Here is a 23,087-nt window from a genome sequence, read left to right as displayed (position 1 = left end):
GATGAAGACCACTATATTTAGTAACCCTAGAGACAACATAGACTATAAGCTAAGACACACCTCTAATTGTAAATCCCAAGGGGTTATTTACATTCTGCAATGCCCTTGTAAATTGCTCTATGTAGGACAAACATCAAGGAGATTTAATATTCGTCTTACAGAGCATAAGAGTAATATAAAAAATCAAGTACTTACTGCCCCATTGGCCAAACATTGTGTTGAAAAAAATCATGGGTTCTTTTCTCTCAAGGGGATTGTTATTGAGATTGTCAACCGCAGCACTAGAGGTGGCGATTTTAGACGCTACCTAGCCCAGCGTGAACAACGCTGGATCAATCGATTAGGCACTCTAGACCCTTCTGGTCTTAACAGAAATCTGGAGTGGCAACATTTTTACTAATTTTTTTCATCGGTGTTATTGCTATAGTAAGGCTTTAAAGCTAAACTTTCAGGTAATTTTGAATATGATCGTGACGTCATAGGAACATGTGATCTGACTCGTCAACGGAAGTGTATAAACTGAACGCTGTCGCCATTTTGCATTTGCTAGAGAAAGTTTGGCAGTTATAAAGAACGCAGTGAGTATTAGTCTTTTTGGTGCTTTACTGAATATCTTGTAAGGTACTAATATTTTTATCCTATTTTAGATGCCTTGATGTCTTTTGGCCATTAGCCCTGAAGCAGTGGATGTACTTATTGCCCACGAAACGCTGGCCGCGTCGGCGGCATAGCCATTGTACAGGCATTTATTGCTAGAAAACTGCTTAAGATAAGTAATTTAGTTACTTTTAACTTCTCTACCTCTGCGAATATAGCAATGTTAAACAATACATAGTAGGGTTGTAACAGTAGATTACATTCCTTAGGGTCTATTTATGTAAAATTCTAAGATTAACCACAATAAAATTTAAAATGAAATTTTAAGTATAGACTTTAAGGTTTAAACCTATTATATTATAAAAATTAAAAAATTTAAAAAATAATAATAAATTAAGAGATTCTATAAGTTCCAGGTTTTTTTAGCCTATGATTGGAGCATGGAGTGGTAACACTACGCTGACAGTTTAGTCCATGATAGGTCTTCGCGTAGGCTCCAATTCTGAGGCTTTTTCCTGGATTAATAAATAATTTTTGCTTGCATTTAGTGGGATATAGCCTCTTGTATGAATAATTGTTATTTAGACCACTTGGGTTGTTTGTATTTAGGTTAGAAACATAGAAAGATGACGGCAGATAAGGGTTACAGCCCATCAAGTCTGCCCATACCATTGACCCCCTTTTAAGTATACTGGCCCCCTTAACTCTACTGACTTGCTCTATTAAGTCTATATCCTAGCGACCCTATTCATTGGTATGACCCTCGCAGTGATCCCACTTAGGTATCCCATTTTTTCTTGAAGTCTGGGATACTGCGGGCCTCGATCACCTGTACTGGAAGCTTGTTCCAATGCTCTATCACTCGTTCCGTGAAGAAGTACTTCCTGACGTCTCCACGAAACTTCCCTCCCCTGAGTTTGAGCGGATGTCCTCTTGTGTTTGAGGGTCCTTTGAGAAGATATCATCTTCCACCTCGACCCGTCCTGTGATGTACTTAAATGTCTCAATCATGTCTCCCCTCTCCCTACGCTCCTCGAGAGTATAGAGCTGCAATTTGTTAGAACCTGTATATCCCCCACATTTTCCTCGGTGCAGACTGAAGCAAAGAATTAATTTAATCTCCCTACTGTGGCCTTGTCTTCTCAGAGGGCCCCTTTTGCCTATTGGTCTTCTAGCAGTCCAACTGATTTTCCTGGTTACTTGCTATGTGTTTTTGCCTCCAATGCAATTTTCTTTGCCTTTCTTTGCCTTCCTTATCAGTGCCTTATATTTGAATTGCCATTCCTTATGCCGTTTCCTATTATTTTCAGTTGGATCCTCCTACTTTGTGAAGGATTTTCTTTTAGTTCTTATAGCTTCCTTCACCTCACTTATTAACCACATCAGCTGACATTTAGTCTTCCATCCTCCTTTAAGAAATGGAATACATATATGCTTCCAGGACGGTCTTTTTGAACATCCATGCCTGGTGTAAATTTTGATGCTCCTCTAATATCATGAGGAGAACGGTAAAAAAAAAAAAAAGAAAGAAAGAAGATATCAGTCTCCTTTTTTAAAGCTGCCATTGTACTGGATTTCCTGTATGTACTTGCTCCAGAAATTATATCACATCTGATCATGTTTTGATCACTGTTATCAAGTGGCCCCAGTACATTTTCCAGATTTACAGAGATTTTTCAGTTCCTCCACATCAACATCCTTGAAAATCATTTCCAGTTCAGGTAGATCGCTTAGATCTTCTTCCGTAAAGACCAAAGCAAAGAATTTATTTATTTATTTCGATTTCTATCCCGTCCTCCTAGTAGCTCAGAACGGGTTGCAAGCCAACAATCACAATGGAAAACATTTTGGACAGTACAAGACTATACAGCAACTTAAGTACAGGAGAGTGCAGAAAGGAGGGGTTCAAGGGGTAGTTTGCAGTTAGAATTTCAGTCTCTCCACTATGGCATTATCCTCCCCGAGTGCCCCTTTTGCTCCTTGATCGTCCAATAGTCCCACGGATTCCCACACAAGTTTTCTGATTCTAATGTACCTAAAAAAAATTGTTATGAGTTTTTACCTCTTTTGCAAGTTTCTCTTCATATTTTCTCTTAGCTTTCTTTATCATTGCTTTGCATCTAACTTGCCAGTGTATTTTTATGGACACTTTAGCACAACCATTTCCAATCCTCTGAGGGACTGTACCATCTTTACTGTCTAATTGATCATTCTTGAAAATGTCAGCCTTTATATGCACATGAATAACATTATTCTATTACCCTAGGCTTGATCAGCCATTCCGGACATTTTCCCACCATCTCATGCTGTTTATCACTTTTAAGCAGTGTCTTCTGATGTGACAAGACATGGTAAAAACAGGTACATAGAGCCCAGTGGTCTCAAACTCAAACCCTTTGCGGGGCCACATTTTGGATTTGTAGGTACTTGGAGGGCCGCAGAAAAAAATAGTTAATGTCTTATTAAAGAAATGACAATTTTGCATGAGATTAAACTCTTTATAGTTTATAAAACTTTCCTTTAACAGTTAAAAGGAAAGATATATAAACTATAAAGAGTTTTACCTTATGCAAAATTGTCATTTCTTTAATAAGACATTAACTATTTTTTCTGCAGCCCTCCAAGTACTCTATTTTTTCTGCAGCACTCACATTTAAAGTTTAATATCTTTTCTTTCTCAAAACTGGCACATTTCAATCACTAAATTAAAAATAAAATAATTTTACTACCTTTGTTTGGTAATTTCATCAGTCTCTGGTTGCACTTTATTCTTCTGACTGTGCATCCAATATTTCTTCCCTTCTTTCAGCCTCCTGTATGCTTCCTCTCCTCCAGACCTTATTCCCTCCCCCAACTTTTTCTTTCTTTCTCTATGTCTGTCTTTCTCTGATTCTATGTCCCATTTTTTGCTTTGTTTCTGGCTCCCTGTCCCCCCCTCTTCTTTCTTTCTTTCTTCTTTCCTGCTCTCCCCCATGCCACCGCCGCCGGGGAATAGGTTGCTGACGCCATCGGGAACAGGTCTAGATCTCTACGCTTCTCTTCTCCACGGGGCCGACCAACTCTCGCCGCCCGACGTCAACTCTAACGTTGGAAAGGACGTTCCCGGCAGCCAAGCAGTGATTGGCTAGCCAGAATATCTTCTCGACGTCAGAATTGACGTCGGGCGGTGAGAGCTGTATTGAGATCAAAGAACAAGGTGCCAGCCTGTTCCCCGATGGCAGCGGTGAGAAGGGAAGGGAAGCAGGTTGGGCACCACTGCTCTAGACAAGCCGCACTCTAGGGAGAACAGTGGAGGGTGCCCAGCTGTGCGGACCGCCCCACCCTTGGTACGCCACTGGAGCAGCAGCATGTCTGGCCGGCTCGTTCCGTTCAAAGCCACGCTTGGCGGCTGCTTGAGAGATCCGCGCCTGCGTCTGAAGCCTCTCTGATGTTGTGATGTCAGAGAGGCTTCCGATGCAGGAGTGGATAGCGCAAGGAGCCACCAACCCACGGCTTTGAACGGAACAAACCGGCCAGACACGCTGCTGCTCCAAAAGGAAGAGAATGATCCAGTCCAGACTGTGGGCCGCAAATAAAACTTGGAGAGCCACATGCGGCTCGCGTGTTTGAGACCGCTGATATAGCCCATAGCAAGTTGAACTATTATTCTCTCCTGTATAGATTAGCACATGGTTTGTGCATAATAGTACAGCTTAAAAAGGTATGTACTCTTTCCATAGCTTTACTGCATCCATTGTCTAAAAAAAAAATTAATAATAATTACATTCTCCTATTAAGTCAAAAATTTTTAAATGACCATTAACAGCTTTTGTAGTGATATTAATTTTTATCTACACATCTAAGTTATATTACATTTAAGTCACTAATTGCTATCGACTCATTATTTAAGTTGTATATACATTGTTTTTAATATTTATGCTATTAATCTGTTTTTAATTTATATCATGTTAGTCATCCAAGTTTATTAAAAATTTGATTAAACACTATCATATTTTAAACGTTTTACAATAATAAAATAGGGAAAAGAACAACGATCAACTTAACATCTATGTTTATGTGTATTTTTACCATTATCTTATATATTTACTCATGTTCATGGCTTTGTAGATTGCAAACCCCTGAGGCAGGCAGTTGCTGAAACACAGGCCATGTCGAGTTCATTTGAACTTTGCTGCAAGATTTGTTACTGATTAAAGCATTACCAAGCTCCTCAGATATTCATACTGCTTTGCTGTAATAGCAAACAAAGGACTTGTGTTTATAATATCATACGTTTATATACAAAAAGACATGGATATTTTGTCTGCAGTAATTAGAAAAAAAGATGACCCAGTGACAGTTTCAGGCTGGAGACCCTATGAAAGCTATAAAATGTTAGAGGGAGTGGATTATTGTGGCAGCAGATGGTGGGGCAAAGCCGAGGAGACAAGGGATATTAATTCACTTTAAAAATTTTAACTCGTGTTATTCTCTTTACGTGTTAATCGTGTTATTACTGCATTAAATGTGCAGCCCTAATTTAAATGAATATTTTTTATTTTTTTTTTTTAAACTAGACAAATTGCAATTGCTTATTTATAGTATTGAGTACTATAAGCAATTCTGCAATAAATCTTGAACCACATCAGCAACAGCAGAATGTGCGACAATTCTTAAAAACAGGAAGAGATGCAATAATACTAACCATTTTACCATCATTGTTTTCTTCTTTACTTAGACTTTGCAGTACTTCCAATTCCATATTCTGCTCCAGAAGAGTCTTTGTATTGATACTCTGTACTTGTATTTCTGGCATGGAGATGTTCTCTAGGTCACAGTCTTTTACGTTAACTTGATCATGGACCAAATCTGCAGTCTCCTTCTCCATGACTACTGTCTCACCTTTAGCATCTTCAGCCTGGTTCACTTGCAATTGTTCCGATACCTCTACATTTTCCTGAAAAAATTCTATTTCTTTTTGATTTTCCGTTTCATTTGAAACATGCGACTGTTTTTCCAAATCTTCAACCTCAGTTTCAAAGCTCTTCATTTCAGATTTCTGTTCTGATGCTTGTAAAGGCCGCTGTAAAGCGACAATTTTTTCTTCTAGAGCTTTTCTTCGTTCCACTTCATTAGCTTTTTCTCTAGCTAGCAGTTGCAACTTGCATTCCAGCTCTTCAACTTTTTTCTTTAAATCAATATACTTTGAGGCTGCTTCCTGATAAGGGACACTAAATGGAAAGTGGCAATTAGAAACACAAAGGCAATATTCATGAAACCTATTTTTTAAAGATTATCCCATACTATTTTCATTTAAAATAAATGCATGTTTCCAATCACTGCTATTGTAAACAAGATGGAAAAAGCGGTCAACCATGAGAACCATATGCTGCCTGAATACAAGCACTGAAAAACCTACTACTAATTCCTATGACACTGCCAGACACATTTACTGCCTTTAGGGTTATGAAAGATATAACCTGTCCTTTTGATTATAGAAGTTATAATAATTGACCTTACTTTGGGAAAGTAATTAGTCCTAATTTCCAAAAGATTAAAAATAAAACTATTTGCCATTCAGAAGAATTGGAAAAATTAAAAGTGGACATTATTTATCAATTGTATTTTAATATTTTGTACACTTCATGTAAAATTTGAAAATAAAAAATAATATGGAAAAAAAAAATAAAAAAAGTGGACATTACTATACAATATATTATAATATATCTTATTGAATTACATCCCAAATCCACCCTCCCCCTTGAGTGTGCTAAACAGAACTAAGAAAGAAAAGAAAAGGAAAAGAAAAGAATTGATGCCTATTCATCACAATATTTTTCCAATGGCCCCCATAGCTTTGCAAAGTTATTATATGTCCCTTTTTGTATAGCTATTGCTCTTTCCATCTTAAAAATATGGCATAACAAATTCCACCAGAATGTATAATTAAGATTCTATTTTGTTGAGAATGTGATGAAGGGTGGGTGGGTGGGGATCTTACACCATTAGTTTTTATGTGTTAGATATTACAGTGCTATATTGGAAATACTTTATGATATATTTTTGTGCACTTGTTGATTTGATTTAAAAATGAATAAAGATTTATTAAAAAAAAAAAAAAAAAAAAAAAAAAAAGTGGACATTACTTCTTAAAAAAATTTACTTCAAAAGACTCAGCGGGATATGGTTTCAGTAAAACAACTCCAGGAAACTATAATTAAAGACAATTTAAATCTTAGAAGAAAAGTGGAGCTATTAGAGAATCAGGCGCGTAGTAATAACTTGCAATTGATAAACTTTCCAAGAATAACTAAGATTACACTTAGGAGATATCTAATAGATATACTGGGAATTTCGGAAGATAATCTTCCACCATTTTCTCAAGTCTATTATCTCCCCAGTAAAAAGTCACATCAACAGCAACTTGTTCCTACTGAAGGACAAATATTGAATACTAGTCTTATAGTCCGTTACATTAACGGGTGCTAGAATATATGTGTGTGTGTCTGTCTTTATTTCTTTCTCTCTCTCTCCTTAGCCGCTTTCTTTCTTTCTGTCTTTCTTTTTCCTTGGCTGTCCATCACCACCCTTTGCCTGCTCCCCCTGTCCATTCTCCCTTCCTTTTACCTCCCCTGTGTCCACCACCACCCCTTCACTGCTCTCCTTATGCAGTAGCAACCCTTCTCCCTTTGTTTTACCTCACCCCTGTCCAGCAGCACCTCTTTCCTTCTCCCCCTGTCCAACATTAGGCCTCCGTTCCTTTTTCTTCACCCCCCCTGTCCATCAGCACCTCATTCCTTCTCCACCTATCCAGCAGTAGGTGTCCCTTCCTTTTTCTCCCCCCTCCTCCTTCTTATCCCTATGATACACTTACCTTGCTCTGCCCCTGATCAGAGCTTCCCGACAGCCGCCCAGTTGCACCCATTGGAAAAGTTCCCTCTGCCGCATCCCGCACCCCTCCCGACATGACTCCCGCTGTCTTTTTCTGTCTGTCTCTGTCCCTGGCCCCCTTTGTCTGTCTGTCTTTCTGTGTATCTCCCTGCCCCTGTGTCTTTCTTATTTTCTTTCTGTCTCCCTTCCTCCCTCTGTCTGTATGTCCAAAGCAGCATTCCTCCCCCTTCATTTCCCTCCCCCCACACCAATTCCCTGTGGAGCAGCATTAGCGTTTCCTCTACCCCCCTTTCCCTTCCCGCGGTCCCGACTACAAACCTGGTGATTCCAGCAGCGTGTGCAGCAGTCTCCACACGCTGCTTCGGGTCCTTCTACTGCCCTGATTTACTCTGGCACGTCCCTGATGACATCAACAGAGATGCAGCAGAGCGGCCGCGATCCCTTTCCTCCGAGACCCCCTTCCCCCTCCGCTGGAGGAACGGAGATCGGCAGCTGGCTGTAGAGGTGAAGGAAGCGATCAGACACAAGAAAACTTAATTTAAAGAATGGAAAAGGTCAAAAACGGATGAAAACTGGAACAAGCACAAACAACAATCAACGCAGGTGCCATAAGGTGGTAAAAGAGACGACGAGGAAAAAATAGCCAAGGAGGCAAAGAACTTCAAGCCGTTCTTTCGATATATTAAGGGGAAACGACCCACAAAGGAAGTGGTGGGACCGTTGGATGACCATGGAATAAAGGGAGCACTAAAGGAGGACAAGCAATCGCTGACAAACTGAACACATTTTTTGCATCTGTATTTACCGAAGAAGATGTACACAGCATACCGGAACCCATCAGGCTATATGCTGGAAACGAAGACAGAAAGCTGACAGGATTGACGGTCAGTATAGAGGAGGTATTTAGGCAGATTGATAGGCTTAAGAGCGATAAATCCACGGGACCGGATGGCATCCATCCGAGGGTCATCAAGCAACTGAAAGGGACCATAGCTGAACTGCTTCAACTAATAGCTAATCTGTCGATCAAATCGGGAAAGATTCCGGAAGACTGGAAGGTGGCGAATGTTACACCGATCTTCAAGAAAGGTTCGAGGGGAGATCCGGGGAACTACAGACCGGTGAGTCTGACCTTGGTACTGGGAAAGATGGTAGAGTCACTGATAAAGGACAGCATCATTGATCACCTTGACGGACACGGGCTGATGAAGACCAGTCAGCACGGTTTTAGCAAAGGCAGATTGTGTTTGACGAACTTGCTGCACTTCTTTGAGGGAGTAAACAGACAGATAGACAAGGGGGATCCAGTCAACATTGTATATCTGGATTTTCAGAAGGCGTTCGACAAGGTTCCGCATGAACGACTACTTCGGAAAATTGCAAGCCATGGAATTGAGGGTGAAATACTCACATGGATTAAAAACTGGCTGGAGCATAGGAAACAGAGAGTGGGGGTAAATGGACAATACTCGGACTGGAAGAGCGTCACCAGTGATGTGCCGCAGGGCTCAGTGCTTGGACCTGTGCTCTTTAACATCTTTATAAATGATCTGGACATAGGTACGACGAGCGAGGTGATTAAATTTGCGGATGATACAAAGTTATTCAGAGTAGTAAAGACGCAGGGAGATTGCGAAGATCTGCAACGTGACATAATCAAGCTCGAGGAATGGGCATTGACATGGCACATGAGGTTCAACGTGGATAAGTGTAAAGTGATGCATGTCGGTAACAAAAATCTCATGCACGAATACAGGATGTCCGGAGACCTCCCAGGAAAGGGAATTGGGAGTTCTGTTTGACAAGTCGATGAAGCCATCCACACAATGTGCGGCGGCAGCAAAAAGGGCAAACAGAATGCTAGGAATGATAAAGAAGGGGATCACAAACAAATCAGAGAAGGTTATCATGCCGCTGTTCTGGGCCATGGTACGCCCTCACCTGGAGTACTGCATCCAGCACTGGTCGCCATACTTGAAGAAGGACACGATACTACTCGATAGGGTCCAGAGAAGAGCGACTAAGATGGTTAAGGGGCTGGAGGAGCTGCCATATAGCGAAAGATTAGAGAAACTGGGCCTCTTCTCCCTCGAACAGAGGAGATTGAGAGGGGACATGATCGAAACATTCAAGGTACTGAAGGGGATAGACTTAGTAGATAAGGACAGGTTGTTCACCCTCTCCAAGGTAGGGAGAACAAGAGGGCACTCTCTAAAGTTGAAAGGGGATAGATTCCGTACAAGCGTAAGGAAGTTCTTCTTCACCCAGAGAGTGGTGGAAAGCTGGAACGCTCTTCCAGAGGCTGTTATAGGGGAAAACACCCTCCAAGGATTCAAGACAAAGTTAGACAAGTTTCTGCTGAACAAGAACGTGCACTGGTAGGGCTAGTCTCAGTTAGGGTACTGGTCTTAAACCAGAGGGCCGCCGCATGAGCGGACTGCTGAGCATGATGGACCACTGGTCTGACTCAGCAGTGGCAATTCTTATGTTCTTATGAGGATACATTGTGGTGTCTTAACTAGGATGTTTAACACAGTTTCTTACTTTTGTGAACATTATTCTGCTGCTGTACACAGAGGAATAATATTACAGTTTAACCGCTGTTTTACCTACTTGGGAGAATGGGGGAGGGGGAGGAAAGCATCAATTAGATTTTTTTCTTCAGTGTTTGCTATAACATTGAGGTTTTTCTAGGCAATGTGAGGCAATTATTGTTGTATTATTTTCTTGGATATATGGCATCCTTGTCTATGTACACTGTTGAATTTAAATAAATTACAAAAAAACAAAACAAAACCATGGGCCTCCATCATATGTCAATCAAACGACAGTGCCAATTACAGAATCGCTGCTTCAGAAAAGGTAGGCACCAGAAATATAGACAAGGGTTTTCAAGGCCTACATAACTGGTTTCTACCCTTTACATGAATCATGCCTAAGGAGGCACTCTATGACACTTAATGCCACTTCCGGTATTAACTACGCTTACAAAGGTATTAAGCATTGTAAAGCACCTCTGTAGGTGTGATGCAGGCACCATTTATTAAGGCACCAGTAGGCGCCTACATTTCCCTTTTAAAAAAATTTCTGTGTTTTCAACTTAAGTTAAGCACAGGTAGGGTGCCCACTGGCCTAGTTGTGTTCACATTTGTCTTATAAAAACGGTGACTAATTGAATGACTTGAGCAGAATGGATGAGCCATGCATGTCTTTATCAACCATCATTTACTATGTTTCTATGTTACATCTGAACTGATATGGCAGAATATAGGAAAGACAGAACAAAAGAAAGGCAAGGGAGACGTCCTTACAGCCAAATACAAGCTTTTATTCAAACAAGAATTTAGTCTTAAATATAGGAAAGGAAATTTAACGGTTAAGTCCAAATTTCTCCTTCTCACCCCTTTTTGTATAATTTCTTTCCAACATTCCACTAGGTCAGAAAAGGTTTTAACTAATAAAACCTATTTAATAAATCTGCCCCCATTAAAAAATGCATAGTCCATTATATCATGTTCATATATGAAGTGAAAACATTCTTAAAGCAGACATTATGTTAGACTAGCTATTTTAGACAAATCAGAAAGTACACATGTATCCCCAAAATTAAGCCTTAATTTGGGTTTTGACTATACCTTTCTTGCATTTGCCCCTCAAGTGTAAAATAGTCAACTCTGGTAGTAAGCACATCAGATTTTGCCCTTTGGAAAATCCGTGCAGTTGGATTCCATTCTGGCTCGGAGCTAAATTCATCATTTGTGGAATGGAAGGTGTCGTCAAAGTCCAAATATTCAGTGCCAAAAGCTGAAAAAAAAATTTCAGAACAAATTTATCATTTACCAGAATAGAAATTGGTATTTCATATAATCTTACATACCCCATTTGATGAAATTTCAAAAAGCACAGTTACTTACCATAACAGGTGTTATCCAGGGACAGCAGGCAGCTATTCTCACAAGTGGGTGATGTGATCCAACGGAGCCCCGAAGCGGACGCCTCACAAGCAGACTTGCTTGAAGTAACTCGAAGTTTCGAGTCGCCCGCTCCGCGCATGCGCGAGTGCCTTCCCGCCTGACATCGGGCACGTCTCCTCAGTTCAGATAGCTAGCAGAGAAGCCAACCCAGGGGAGGTGGGAGGGATGTGAGAATAGCTGCCTGCTGTCCCTGGATAACACCTGTTACGGTAAGTAACTGTGCTTTATCCCAGGACAAGCAGGCAGGTATTCTCACAAGTGGGTGACCTCCAAGCTAACCAAAAAGGGATGGTGGGAGAGTTGGCAACTTAGGAGAATAAATTTTGCAATACTGTTTGGCCAAACTGTCCATCCTGTCTGGAGAAAATATCCAGACAGTAATGAGAAGAGAAGGTGTGAACCGAGGACCAAGTGGCAGCTTTACAAATTTCCTCAATAGGTGTAGATCTGAAGAAAGCCACAGAAACTGCCATTGCTCTGACCTTATGGGCTGTGACTTTACTGTGAAGAGGAAATCCAGCCTGGGCATAGCAGAATGAGATACAAGCCGCCATCCAATTGGAGATGGTACGCTTAGAGATAGGACGTCCCAACTTGTTCGGATCAAAGGAGACAAAAAGTTGAGGAGCAGTTCTGTGTGGTTTGGTGTGTTCCAAATAGAAAGCCAAAGCACATTTACAGTCACATAGAAATAGACAGCAGATAAGGGCCACGTCCCATCTAGTCTGCCCACCCCAATGACCCTCCCCTACCTTTCTCTGTGAATAGATCCCACGTGTCTATCCCATTTGGCCTTAAAATCAGGCACGCCCCTGGCCTCAATAACCTGAAGTGGAAGACTATTCCAGCGATCAACCACCCTTTCAGTGAAAAAGAATTTCCTGGTGTCCCAGTGCAGTTTCCCGCCCCTGATTTTCCAGCGTATGAAGAGCTGATTCTCCAGGATGAGAATGAAGCTTTGGAAAAAACACTGGAAGAACAATGGATTGGTTGAGAAGAAATTCCGAGACTACTTTAGGAAGGAATTTTGGATGAGTGCGAAGAACCACCTTGTCATGATGGAACACTGTAAAAGGAGGATCCGCAACCAACGCTTGAAGCTCACTGACTCGTCGAGCAGAAGTAAGGCCAATGAGAAACACCACTTTCCAAGTGAGATACTTCTGATAAGCCTTGTGGAGGTTTCATCAGCTGAGTAAGAACAATATTGAGGTCCCAAACCACCGGAGGCGGTTTGAGAGGAGGGTTGACATTGAAAAGTCCTTTCATGAATCTGAAAACCACAGGATGGGCAGAGAGAGGTTTCCCTTCAATAGGCTGATGGAAAGCAGCAATTGCACTAAGATGGACTCAGATCGATGTAGACTTGAGACCAGAATGAGAAAGATGCAACAGATAGTCCAAAACTGAAGATAAGGAGGAATGTTGAGGCTCCTTATGATGAGAAAAACACCCAAGTAGAAAATCTAGTCCATTTTTGGTGATAGCATTGTCTAGTAGTAGGCTTCCGTGAAGCTTCTAAAACATCCCTCACATATTGAGAAAACTGTAGAGGAACTATGTTGAGAGGAACCAAGCTGTCAGGTGGAGAGACTGCAGGTTGGGATGAAGCAGAGATCCCTGATGCTGAGTTGAAGTAGAAGGGGGTACCAGGGTTGTCTGGGACACCGAGGATCAACCAGAACCATGGAGGCATGGTTGGTCTTCAGCTTGACCAGCGTCTTTTGAATGAGAAGAAATGGAGGAAACGCATAGAGAAAGAGATTCATCCAGTCCAGAAGGAAAGCATCTGCCTCGAGGCGATGAGGAGTGTAGATCCTGGAGCAGAACTGAGGCAGCTTTAAGTTGTGGGGAGCTGCAAAGAGGTCTATCTGAGGCGTTCCCCACTGAGAGAAGATGTGATGAAGGGTTGTGGAATGAAGAGTTCATTCGTGAGGCTGTAGAAGACGAATCAAGTTGTCTGCTAAGGCATTGTCCGCCCCCTGAATGTAGACAGCTTTGAGGAAGGTGTTGTGGCGAATTGCCCAATCCCAAACTTTCAGAGCTTCCTGACAGAGGGAGGCAGAACCCGTCCCTCCCTGTTGACATAATACATTGCGACAACCGGACTACACGGTTGTGGAGGAGGTGCTGAAAAGCATTGAGAGCGTTGAAAATCACCTTGAGTTCCAGGAGATTGATGTGACACTGACGATCCGTACTGGTCCAATAGCCTTGCATACGGAGACCATCTAGATGAGCCCCCCCAAGCGTAAGTTGAAGAATCGGTCGTGAGAACCTTCTGATGGGGGGGGGGGGGGCGAGTGAAAAAGTAAGCCTCTGGATAGATTGGAAGAGAGCATCCACCAACGCAGAGATTGCGTCAGAGCAGGAGTGACCTGGATTTGTCGAGTCAGAGGGTCGGAAACCTGCGTCCAATGAGATGCCAGGGTCCACTGAGGTATTCTGAGGTGAAGTCTGGTAAAAGGAGTCACATGTACCATGGAAGCCATGTGACCCAGAAGAACTATTATGTGTCTCGCCGAGATGGACGGACGAGAGGAGATTGAATGACAGAGATGGAGAAGAGCCTCCAGACGTTGCTGAGGAAGGAACGCTCTGAGTTGGACTGTATCCAGAACAGCTCCGATGAATGGAAGAGTCTGAGAAGGCTGGAGATGGGACTTTGGAAAGCTGATTTTGAATCTCAGACTCTGCAGGAACCACATAGTCCTCTGGGTCACTAGGACGACTCCCTGAAACGTGGAATCCTTGATGAGCCAGTCATCCAGGTAGGGAAACATCTGCAGACCATGGTTCCTAAGCGCCGCGGCCACTACCACCAGGCACTTGGTGAAGACTCTGGGTGACGAGGCCAGGCCAAAAGGGAGCACTATGTATTGAAAATGTAGATCTCCCACCCGAAAACTGAGGTATTGACGGGAGGCCAGATGGATGGCAATGTGAGTGTAGGCCTCCTTGAGATCCAGAGAGCATAACCAGTCTTTCTGCTCGAGAAGGAGATACAGAGATGCCAGGGTCAACATGCAAAATTTTTCCCTGACCAGAAATTTGTTGAGCGCCCTGAGATCCAAAATGGGACGCAGATCGCCCGTCTTCTTCGGAACAAGGAAGTACCGGGAGTAAAATCCCTTGTTCTGTTGAGCCAAAGGAACTGGCTCGGAGCCGAAGCAAAGTTTGAGCTTCCTGAAGAAGAAGGGCGGTCTGGGCAGAATTGGAAGGACACTCTCTTGGAGGATGTTCCGGAGGAACTTGAAGGAACTGAAGAGAGTATCCCTCCCTGACGATGGAAAGGACTCAGATGTCGGAGGTAACAGTCGTCCATCGGTGGTAAAAATGAAGGAGACGACGTCCGATAGGGGGAAAAACAGGAAATGGCAGAACGACTGAGATTATACTCTTTTCCAGACAGTCAAAAAGGCTGAGGAGCCTTAGGAACAGCAGGTGGTTGAGGCTTCTGTGGATGTTGCCTCTTGACAGGCTGATAAATGGTAGGAGCCTGCTTAGGTGGAAAATGCCGTTGGTAAATCAGAGGCGGGCGTGCAGGTCGAGGAGCCGGCTTCGGGCGGAGAATGGATGCAAAAGACTTCTCATGGTCCGAAAGCTTCTTGGTGGCTGCCTCAATAGACTCAAAGAGGTCATTGCCAGCGCAAGGAACATTAGCCAGCGGGTCGTGCAGGTTAGGATCCATGTTGATGGTACGGAGCAATGCCAGACGCCGCATGACCACCGAGCAAGTAGTAGCTCGAGCAGATAGCTCAAAAGCATCATAGGAGGACTGCAGAAGTTACAGCCGAAGTTGTGACAAGGAAGCAAGGACTTCTTGGTATTCAAATTGGGCACGAGAATCCAGATAAGGCATGAACTTGGGAAGGATGGAGAGAAAAAACTCAAAGTAGGTAATAAAATGGAAATTATAGTTGAGGACTCTGGAGGTCATCATAGAGTTTTGGTAGATGCGACGACCAAATCTTTCCATCGTTTTGCCCTCCCTCCCCGAAGGAACAGTGGCATACACCTGAGAAGGATGAGAACGCTTCAAAGAAGATTCAACCAGAAGGGATTGGTGAAACAATTGAGCACTGTCGAACCCCTTATGATGAACAGTCCTGTATCTGGAATCCAATCTGCCTGGAACAGCTGAAATGGAATAAGGAGTTTCCAGACAGCGGACAAAAGTTTGATCCAAAAGCTTGTGAAGAGGAAGCTTGAGGGATTCAGCAGGAGGTTGAGGGAGATGCATGGTCTCGAGAACCTCCTTGGAAAACCTAGATCCAGTGTCAAGTTGAATATCCAAATCAGCTGCCATTTGACATAGAAAGGATGCAAAAGACAGCTGATCTGCCAAAGCCTGGCCTCGAGAGGGACTCGAGGACGTTGAGGAAGCATGCTCCAATGAAGAAGGCGATCTGGATGGAGAAAGAGAGCCCACCGGGTCTTCGAGGTCCGGAAGCGGAAGGTTCGAAGCAGTCAGTGGGGAGTATTGAAGAAAAGGCTGCTTCCGATGAGGCGAGGCATGCCTGGATGAATGTTTCGAAGAATGCCTCGATCTATGATGCGAGCTGTGCCTTGAAGCAGGCCTCGACAATCGAGGAGAGCGTGTCCCCGCCGAAGCCCCCAGAGAGTGGATAGGGCTGGAGGCTGTGGAATGAAGCAGAGGCTGTTGAGAGGAAGAACCTCGATGCACTCGCAAAGACTCTGCTCCTTGCATGTGTGCACGGGTTCCAACAAAGGCATGGGCAAAGATTCTGCTCCTTGCGGTGCATGCCGAGATGCCAGACCAGACACTCGCAGAGACTCTGCTCCCTGCAGATAGTGTGCATACGACTGAGGCACAGGAGGCGGCTCGACCTGGCGGGAGACCTCCGCATGCCCAGGCTGGATTTGTGAGAGAAGCTTCGGCTCCATGGTAGTAAAGAGCTGAATGAATTGCTTCTCCAACAAGGTCTGGAACGAAGCCGGCTAGGATGGATCTGCGTCTCCAACGGGACCACCTGCACAGGCTTCGTGCTCCCTCAAGGCAGTGTGAGAGTGCTTGGACTTAGAAGCCTTGGGCACTTTAAGCACCATCGGAGGAATGAGCTGCTGTACTACCTGACCTGAAGAGACAGAGGAAGACATTGCAGCATGCATCGAAGACAGAGCCGGTACAAACGAGGCAGGTTTGATGAGGCTCGGAGCAGAAGCTGTGGAAGCCTGGAGTGCATCAGATGATGTCGAAGGCGAAGCACCCCTGGATGACGAACGCTCCATCGAAGGCTCCATACTGAAAAGCTGCTCCCACAGGATGCAACGATGCTTGAAAGCACGAGGCTTAAGTGTAGCACAAGGCCGGCACGATTTCGGGAGATGTTGAGGCCCAAGACACCGTCGAAGAGGGTCCGTTAGGGAAATCGCACGCTGGCACTTGGAACACTTTTTAACAGGTCGGGACATAGGCCGAAAAATCTCCGCCGCAAGATCGAAGCCGCGGGGCTGAGGCCACGTGGCCTGCCCGGTCGAACGAACGGAAGAAAATTTTTTTATTTTTTTTAAAAAGAAGAAAATGAAGAAGAAAACCAACGATTCTAAGAAAAATAAACCCAAAACTGCGGATAAAGAAGGCACAAGTGAAAAACACTTCACGCAGAGAGTCGAAGATGGACTTCTCGGCTCCGAGTAAGAACTGAAGAGACGCGCCCGATGCATGCGCGGTGCGGGCGACTCGAAACTTCGAGTTTCTTCAAGCAAGTCTGCTTGTGAGGCGTCCGCATTGGCGCTCCGTTGGATCACGTCACCCACTTGTGAGAATACCTGCCTGCTTGTCCTGGGATAAAGCTGAATTTTACTTTATTGCTAACACTTTCTAAATTGTGGTTTCATGTTAGTCCACTTAAATATTCAGAAGACATAAAAAGACAGTTTTATAAGTAGTGAATAGCTGTATAGTGTTATCTCCAGCTACTTTCTCACCCTCCACCCTATTAAAGATAGAACTCTGCAACTAGATATAGCTCTAAAACGTATTGCTGTAGACAAATTATCCTTGCTCACAACACACCATAGCTCTTGAAAGTTAATCTAACAGTATTAACAGTTTAGCTATAAAGTTCATTTTTATTGCTTTATGATTTTAATACCTTGCTATGACTGGTGAGGACAGGAACTTGGGTTTTTTAAATATTTAAACTTTTCCAGTCCATTAACAAAAATCATATGATTACACAACTTATGCAAAAAAAAACCACAAAACATTATATATACAGTAAAACCTTGGATTGAAAGTAACTTGGTATACAATACGAGTTTTGGATTACAAGCATGTTTTCAGAACGAATTATGTTCGCAAACCAAGGTCTGTCTGTCTCTATCATTATTGTATTTAATGCATAATTTTCTAACTAATTACAGAAACTCTGTAGTCGCTTAAGACTAGTATAATATTTAGCACATTTCACAAAAATAATTACATTACATTAGTGATTTCTATTCCGCCATTACCTTGCGGTTCAAGGCGGATTACATAAAAATTGTTGTGAAATTAGGTAATACATGATGGGTAACTTGAACATTGTAGATTTGATAAAGAGTAGATAGTATAGTAGGTGGAGCTTGGGGATGGATCTGGTCATGTTAAATAAGTTTTATGTATTTTTTTGAAGAGTAGGTTTTTTGTTTCTTTGTTGAAGGTTTTCTAATCTGAGGTCGAAGGCAGCAGATTGGTGAGTTGTCTGTCTAGTTTTGCTGCTTTGGTGGCCATTAGGTTGTCATATAGTTTTCTTCGTTTGATATTTTGGTTGGCAGGTGTATGAATAGTGAGTGGGTTCTCCTGTGTCTGGTTGAGGTGGATTGAGTTAGTCGGTTGTTCCAATAGGTTGGGCTGTCTCCGTTTATAGCTTTAAATAGTAGGCAATAGAATTTGAAGTGTACTCTTGCTTGTATTGGGAGCCAATGTGAGTCATGGTATGCCTCTGTGATATGGTCGTATTTTTTCAGCGAACAGATGAATCTTAGGGCTATATTTTGTATTGTTTGTAGTTGCTTTATCATGGTCGCTGGGCAGAGAAGGTATAGTATGTTGCAATAGTCTATTAGTCCAAGGATAAGAGATTGTACCAAAAATTGGAATTGTTTCCTGTCTAAGAATTTTCAAATTTGTTTTAGGTATCTCATAATTGCGAATGATGTTTTTATTATTTTGTTGATTTGGGTTGCATGGTACAGCCTCTGTCAATCAGTACTCCAAGCGTGGGTTAAATGGAGTATGAGATCGAGTTTATTACTAGGTTTGTTAAGGTTGGGGTTTTGCTGTTTTCTAGGAGGATGAAGTTTGTTTTGTCAGAGTTAAGTTTTAGTTTGTGTTCTGTCATCCATGTTGCTACTGTTTCAAGTGTTCGGTGTTTTGTGCCTATCATGGTGGGCGCTGGATGGTCGAAGGGGAGGAGAATGGTGTTGTCATCTGCATAGCTGTAGGAGGTTAGGCCATGTTTGTCTAGGCAGGAGCTGAGGGAAGCTATGTATAGGTTGAAGAATGTGGGAGCTCATATGCTGCTACAATTACCTGGAGGAAAATTCTAGTCTGTTATTGAGAAAGACATGGGGCAAGCCACTGCCCCATGTATGTTGCAATAGTCTATTAGTCCAAGGATAAGAGATTGTACCAAAAATTGGAAGTTTCCTGTCTAAGAATTTTCAAATTTGTTTTAGGTATCTCATAATTGCGAATGATGTTTTTATTATTTTGTTGATTTGGGTTGCATGGTACAGCCTCTGTCAATCAGTACTCCAAGCGTGGGTTAAATGGAGTATGAGATCGAGTTTATTACTAGGTTTGTTAAGGTTGGGGTTTTGCTGTTTTCTAGGAGGATGAAGTTTGTTTTGTCAGAGTTAAGTTTTAGTTTGTGTTCTGTCATCCATGTTGCTACTGTTTCAAGTGTTCGGTGTTTTGTGCCTATCATGGTGGGCGCTGGATGGTCGAAGGGGAGGAGAATGGTGTTGTCATCTGCATAGCTGTAGGAGGTTAGGCCATGTTTGTCTAGGCAGGAGCTGAGGGAAGCTATATATAGGTTGAAGAATGTGGGAGCTCATATGCTGCTACAATTACCTGGAGGAAAAGTCTAGTCTGTTATTGAGAAAGACATGGGGCAAGCCACTGCTTGCCCTGGATCGGTAGCATGGAATATTGCTACCCTTTGGAATTTGGCCAGGTTCCAGTAACCTGTATTGGACACCTTGAGAACGGGCTACCGGGCTTGATGGTCCATTGGTCTGACCAAGTAAGGCCCAGAAAGGCTATTCTTATGTTCTGTAGGCCAGTCCTCACCATGATTCCCTGTTTTCTACAGCTTCTTTCAATTGCTTGATGTTCATTCCTGTGTCATTCTTGGTGGTATCCAGCCAGTCTTTGGTCTCTCCTGCTTCCTTTTACCACTGTCCATTCTGAGTAGCGTCTCCTTTTCTAGTGAATTTGCCATCACATATCCAAAATAGGTCAATTTCTGTCTTGTAATCTTGCCTTCCAGGGATATCTCTGGGTTTATATGATCAAGAACATCTTTATTGTTGATCCTAGCTGTCCATGGGATTTGTAGAAGTCTTCTCCAGCACCTCAGCTCGAAGGCATCGATTTTTCTTCTATCTGCTTTTGTGAGTGTTTATGTCTCACAGCCATATGTATCGATTGGGAGCACAATGGCAGTGAACAGTCTGTTTGATGGTGACAGACATTCTTGCACTTCCATATTTGGTCCATGCTCCCTTTGGCTGCATACCCAGTGCTAATCAATGCTTAATCTCTGTCAAACTGCCACTGTGATCAATGAGGGACCCAGGGAAAATGAAGCTGTCAACCACTTCTATTTCTTCATTGTTGATCTTTATGTGGACTGACTTGTTGGCGGTAGTCATGATTTTGGTCTTCTTGATGTTCAGGTAAAGTCCCATCTTCTCACTTTCTTCTTTCAGATTCAGGATCAACTTCTTGAGATCCTTCTCACTCTGCCAGCAGGGTAGTATCTGCGCATCTCAGATTGCTAATGCTTTTTCCATCTATTTTCACATCAACACTCGAATCATCTAAGTCCAGCTTTCTCATGATTACTTCTGCATAGAGGTTGAAAAGAAAAAGGAGAGAGGATGCATTCCTAGTCTTGTACCGTGAACCATTCTATATCACCATACCTGGTTTGCACTATAGATTTTTGGTCGTAGTAGAGCAATCCGATTAACCCCAAACTACTAAAACAGCTATTTGACTTCTTAAGCCTGACAGATGGATTTTATATCTCACAACATGGTTTCAGGACAATGCACAGCACTGAATCCTTACTGCTAGAGTTAACCTCAAAAGCTAAATCTTACATACGAGAGTAAAGTAAAAGCAAACTGTCTTGCTGCAGTTTGATATTTCAGCCACATTTGATGCAGTCAACAACTCACTATTACTACTAAAACTGAGTGAAGTAGACCTGCAAGGTGTGGTATTAAAATGGTTCACCATCTCCTTCCTTGTTTAACATATACTTAAGAGCCTTGGGTGATAAATTTTCTCCTCCTCAAGTCCACACATTCTTTTACGCAGATATCATCTTTCTCTTATGCCTAGCCAAATAATCCTTTGATAATACCCTATATTACTAAGCAGGGATTGAGGATCCGCGTGTATGGACACAGAAGAACTTCCGCAAACAAACTGAAGACAAAGGTTCTTTTGTTTGGTGACTACAGGGAAGTCTGAAAACTGAGAAAACAAACATACTGGGTGTTATCTTGGATTCAAACCTAACTTTTGGAGACCAAATCAACTCCTTAATCAAAAAGTTTTGCTTCAGGCTGAGACAGCCAATAACAAGAAGATCCATCTTAACCCTAACCAGTTTTAGAATTGTGCAGGCTGTCTTACTTCAAGTTTATTGTATATTTGATTAATCGCTTACTCAAATTTCTAAGCGATGAACATATCATTAAAATTACATACAATTAAGGGGGCAGCAAAAACAAGCAAAAACTAAACATATGTAATGTGTTAGTTTGCTCTTAAATTTATCTAAATTGTTTTCTTCTCTTAAGTAAATGGGGAGGGAGTTCCATATTTGAGGAGCTGTAACAGAAAAAAATAAAATGCCGCCATGTATTAATAATTTTAAGTGAGGGAATAACTAATAAATGTTGATCATTAGACCTCAGTAATCTGGTTGGGGTATAGGGAATCAATGATTTGTAAATGAAAGCCGGAGTTTTATATAACAGAGACTTGAAGGTAAGCAGACTTAATTTATACTGTATACGATGCGCGATTGGGAGCCAGTGTGCTTTCTTAAGAAGGGGAGTGACATGATCAAATTTCTTAGCTTTCATTATAAGTTTAATTGAAGCATTTTGAATGATCTGTAAATGTCTAATTTCATTTTGGGCTATTCCCTTGAGTAGGGCATTGCAATAATCGATTTTTGAAATAACCAAGGAGTGAATTAGAATGTTAAGAGATTTGGGATATAGAAATTTAGATACTGAACGGATTTGACGAAGTCTGTAAAAGTGGATTTAACAATATTACTAATGTGATTATGATAGGTTAGTTTATCATCGAAGATAACTCCTAAAACCTTAATGTTACTTATCAACTGTAAAGTGGTACCCATATTTAGATTATTGTAACTTTTTATATTATGGTATTACTGAACAGGAATACAGTGGTACCTCGGTTTACGAGCGCACCAGTTTGCGAGTGTTTTGCAAGACGAACAAAACATTCGCAAACTTGGTGCCTCGTAAACCGAGCTTGCCTCGCTGTACGAGCGCCCCCCCCCCCCAGCGATCCGGCATCCCCCCCTGCTCGCATTGCCCCCCTTCCACCGTGATCCTACTCCCCCCCCCCCCCCGAGCAGTCAATGACACCCTTTACCCGACTTGGCACCAGTGCCGGTGCCCGAAGATCCTCCCTCTTCTGGCGCGGCTGGGCAGTGCGTCGGAGATCCTCCTTCTTCTGGGCTGGGCTGGCTTTGAGCATTTGCGCATGCTCAAAGCCTTCTGGTCTCGCTCTCTCTGAGATTGAGAGCGAGACCAGAAGGCTTTGAGCATGCGCAAATGCTCAAAGCCAGTCCAGCCCAGCCCAAACCAGAAGAAGGAGGATCTCCGACGCACCGCCCAGCCCAGGCCACGCCAGAAGAGGGAGGATCTTCGGGCACCAGCACTGGTGCCAAGTCAGGTAAAGAGTGTCATTGACTGCTCGGGAGGGGAGAAAGTAGGATCGCGGTGGAGGGGGGGGGCAACGCGAGCGGGGGGGATGCTGGTTCACAGGGGGGGGAAGCTGGATCGCGGGGAGGGGTTTGGAACAGTGTCGGATTCCTCAAGGGGGGGGAGAATGGAGCAGCACCGGTAGCCTCGTGGAGGGGGGGGGAGGAGGTGGAACCAATCAAAGCAGTTTCCCTTACTTCCTATGGGGAAACTTGCTTTGATATACGAGCAATTTGGTTTACGAGCATGCTTCTAGAACGAATTATGCTCGTAAACCAAGGTTCCACTGTATAAGATTTCAATTTCTACAGAATAAAGTGGCTAATTTTTTTTTTTTGAGTAAGCCAATTTGAGAATGCCAGTCCGCTACTAGAACTACACTGGTTGTCAATGGAAAGAAAAAGTTCTATTTAAGATCACTTGCATTGTTTA

General features: G+C 42.8%; 1 protein-coding gene across 1 annotated transcript in view; it reads right to left on the bottom strand.

The window, feature by feature from the left end:
• Positions 1 to 23,087, bottom strand: part of CENPE (centromere protein E) — a 539,120-nt gene that overhangs the window by 372,640 nt on the left and 143,393 nt on the right. Inside the window, exons 15-16 of the mRNA XM_033956806.1 lie at positions 11,103 to 11,271; positions 5,282 to 5,807 (exon numbers count right to left, since the gene is read on the bottom strand). Of these exons, the coding sequence (XP_033812697.1) occupies positions 5,282 to 5,807; positions 11,103 to 11,271 (695 nt within the window). The remainder of the gene's footprint in view (positions 1 to 5,281; positions 5,808 to 11,102; positions 11,272 to 23,087) is intronic.

The sequence above is a fragment of the Geotrypetes seraphini genome, chromosome 1 (assembly GCF_902459505.1).
Source record: "Geotrypetes seraphini chromosome 1, aGeoSer1.1, whole genome shotgun sequence".
NCBI classification, from domain to species: Eukaryota; Metazoa; Chordata; class Amphibia; order Gymnophiona; family Dermophiidae; genus Geotrypetes; species Geotrypetes seraphini.
The sequence above is the reverse complement of the archived record's forward strand: the minus strand, read 5'-3'. Positions and strand labels throughout refer to the sequence as shown.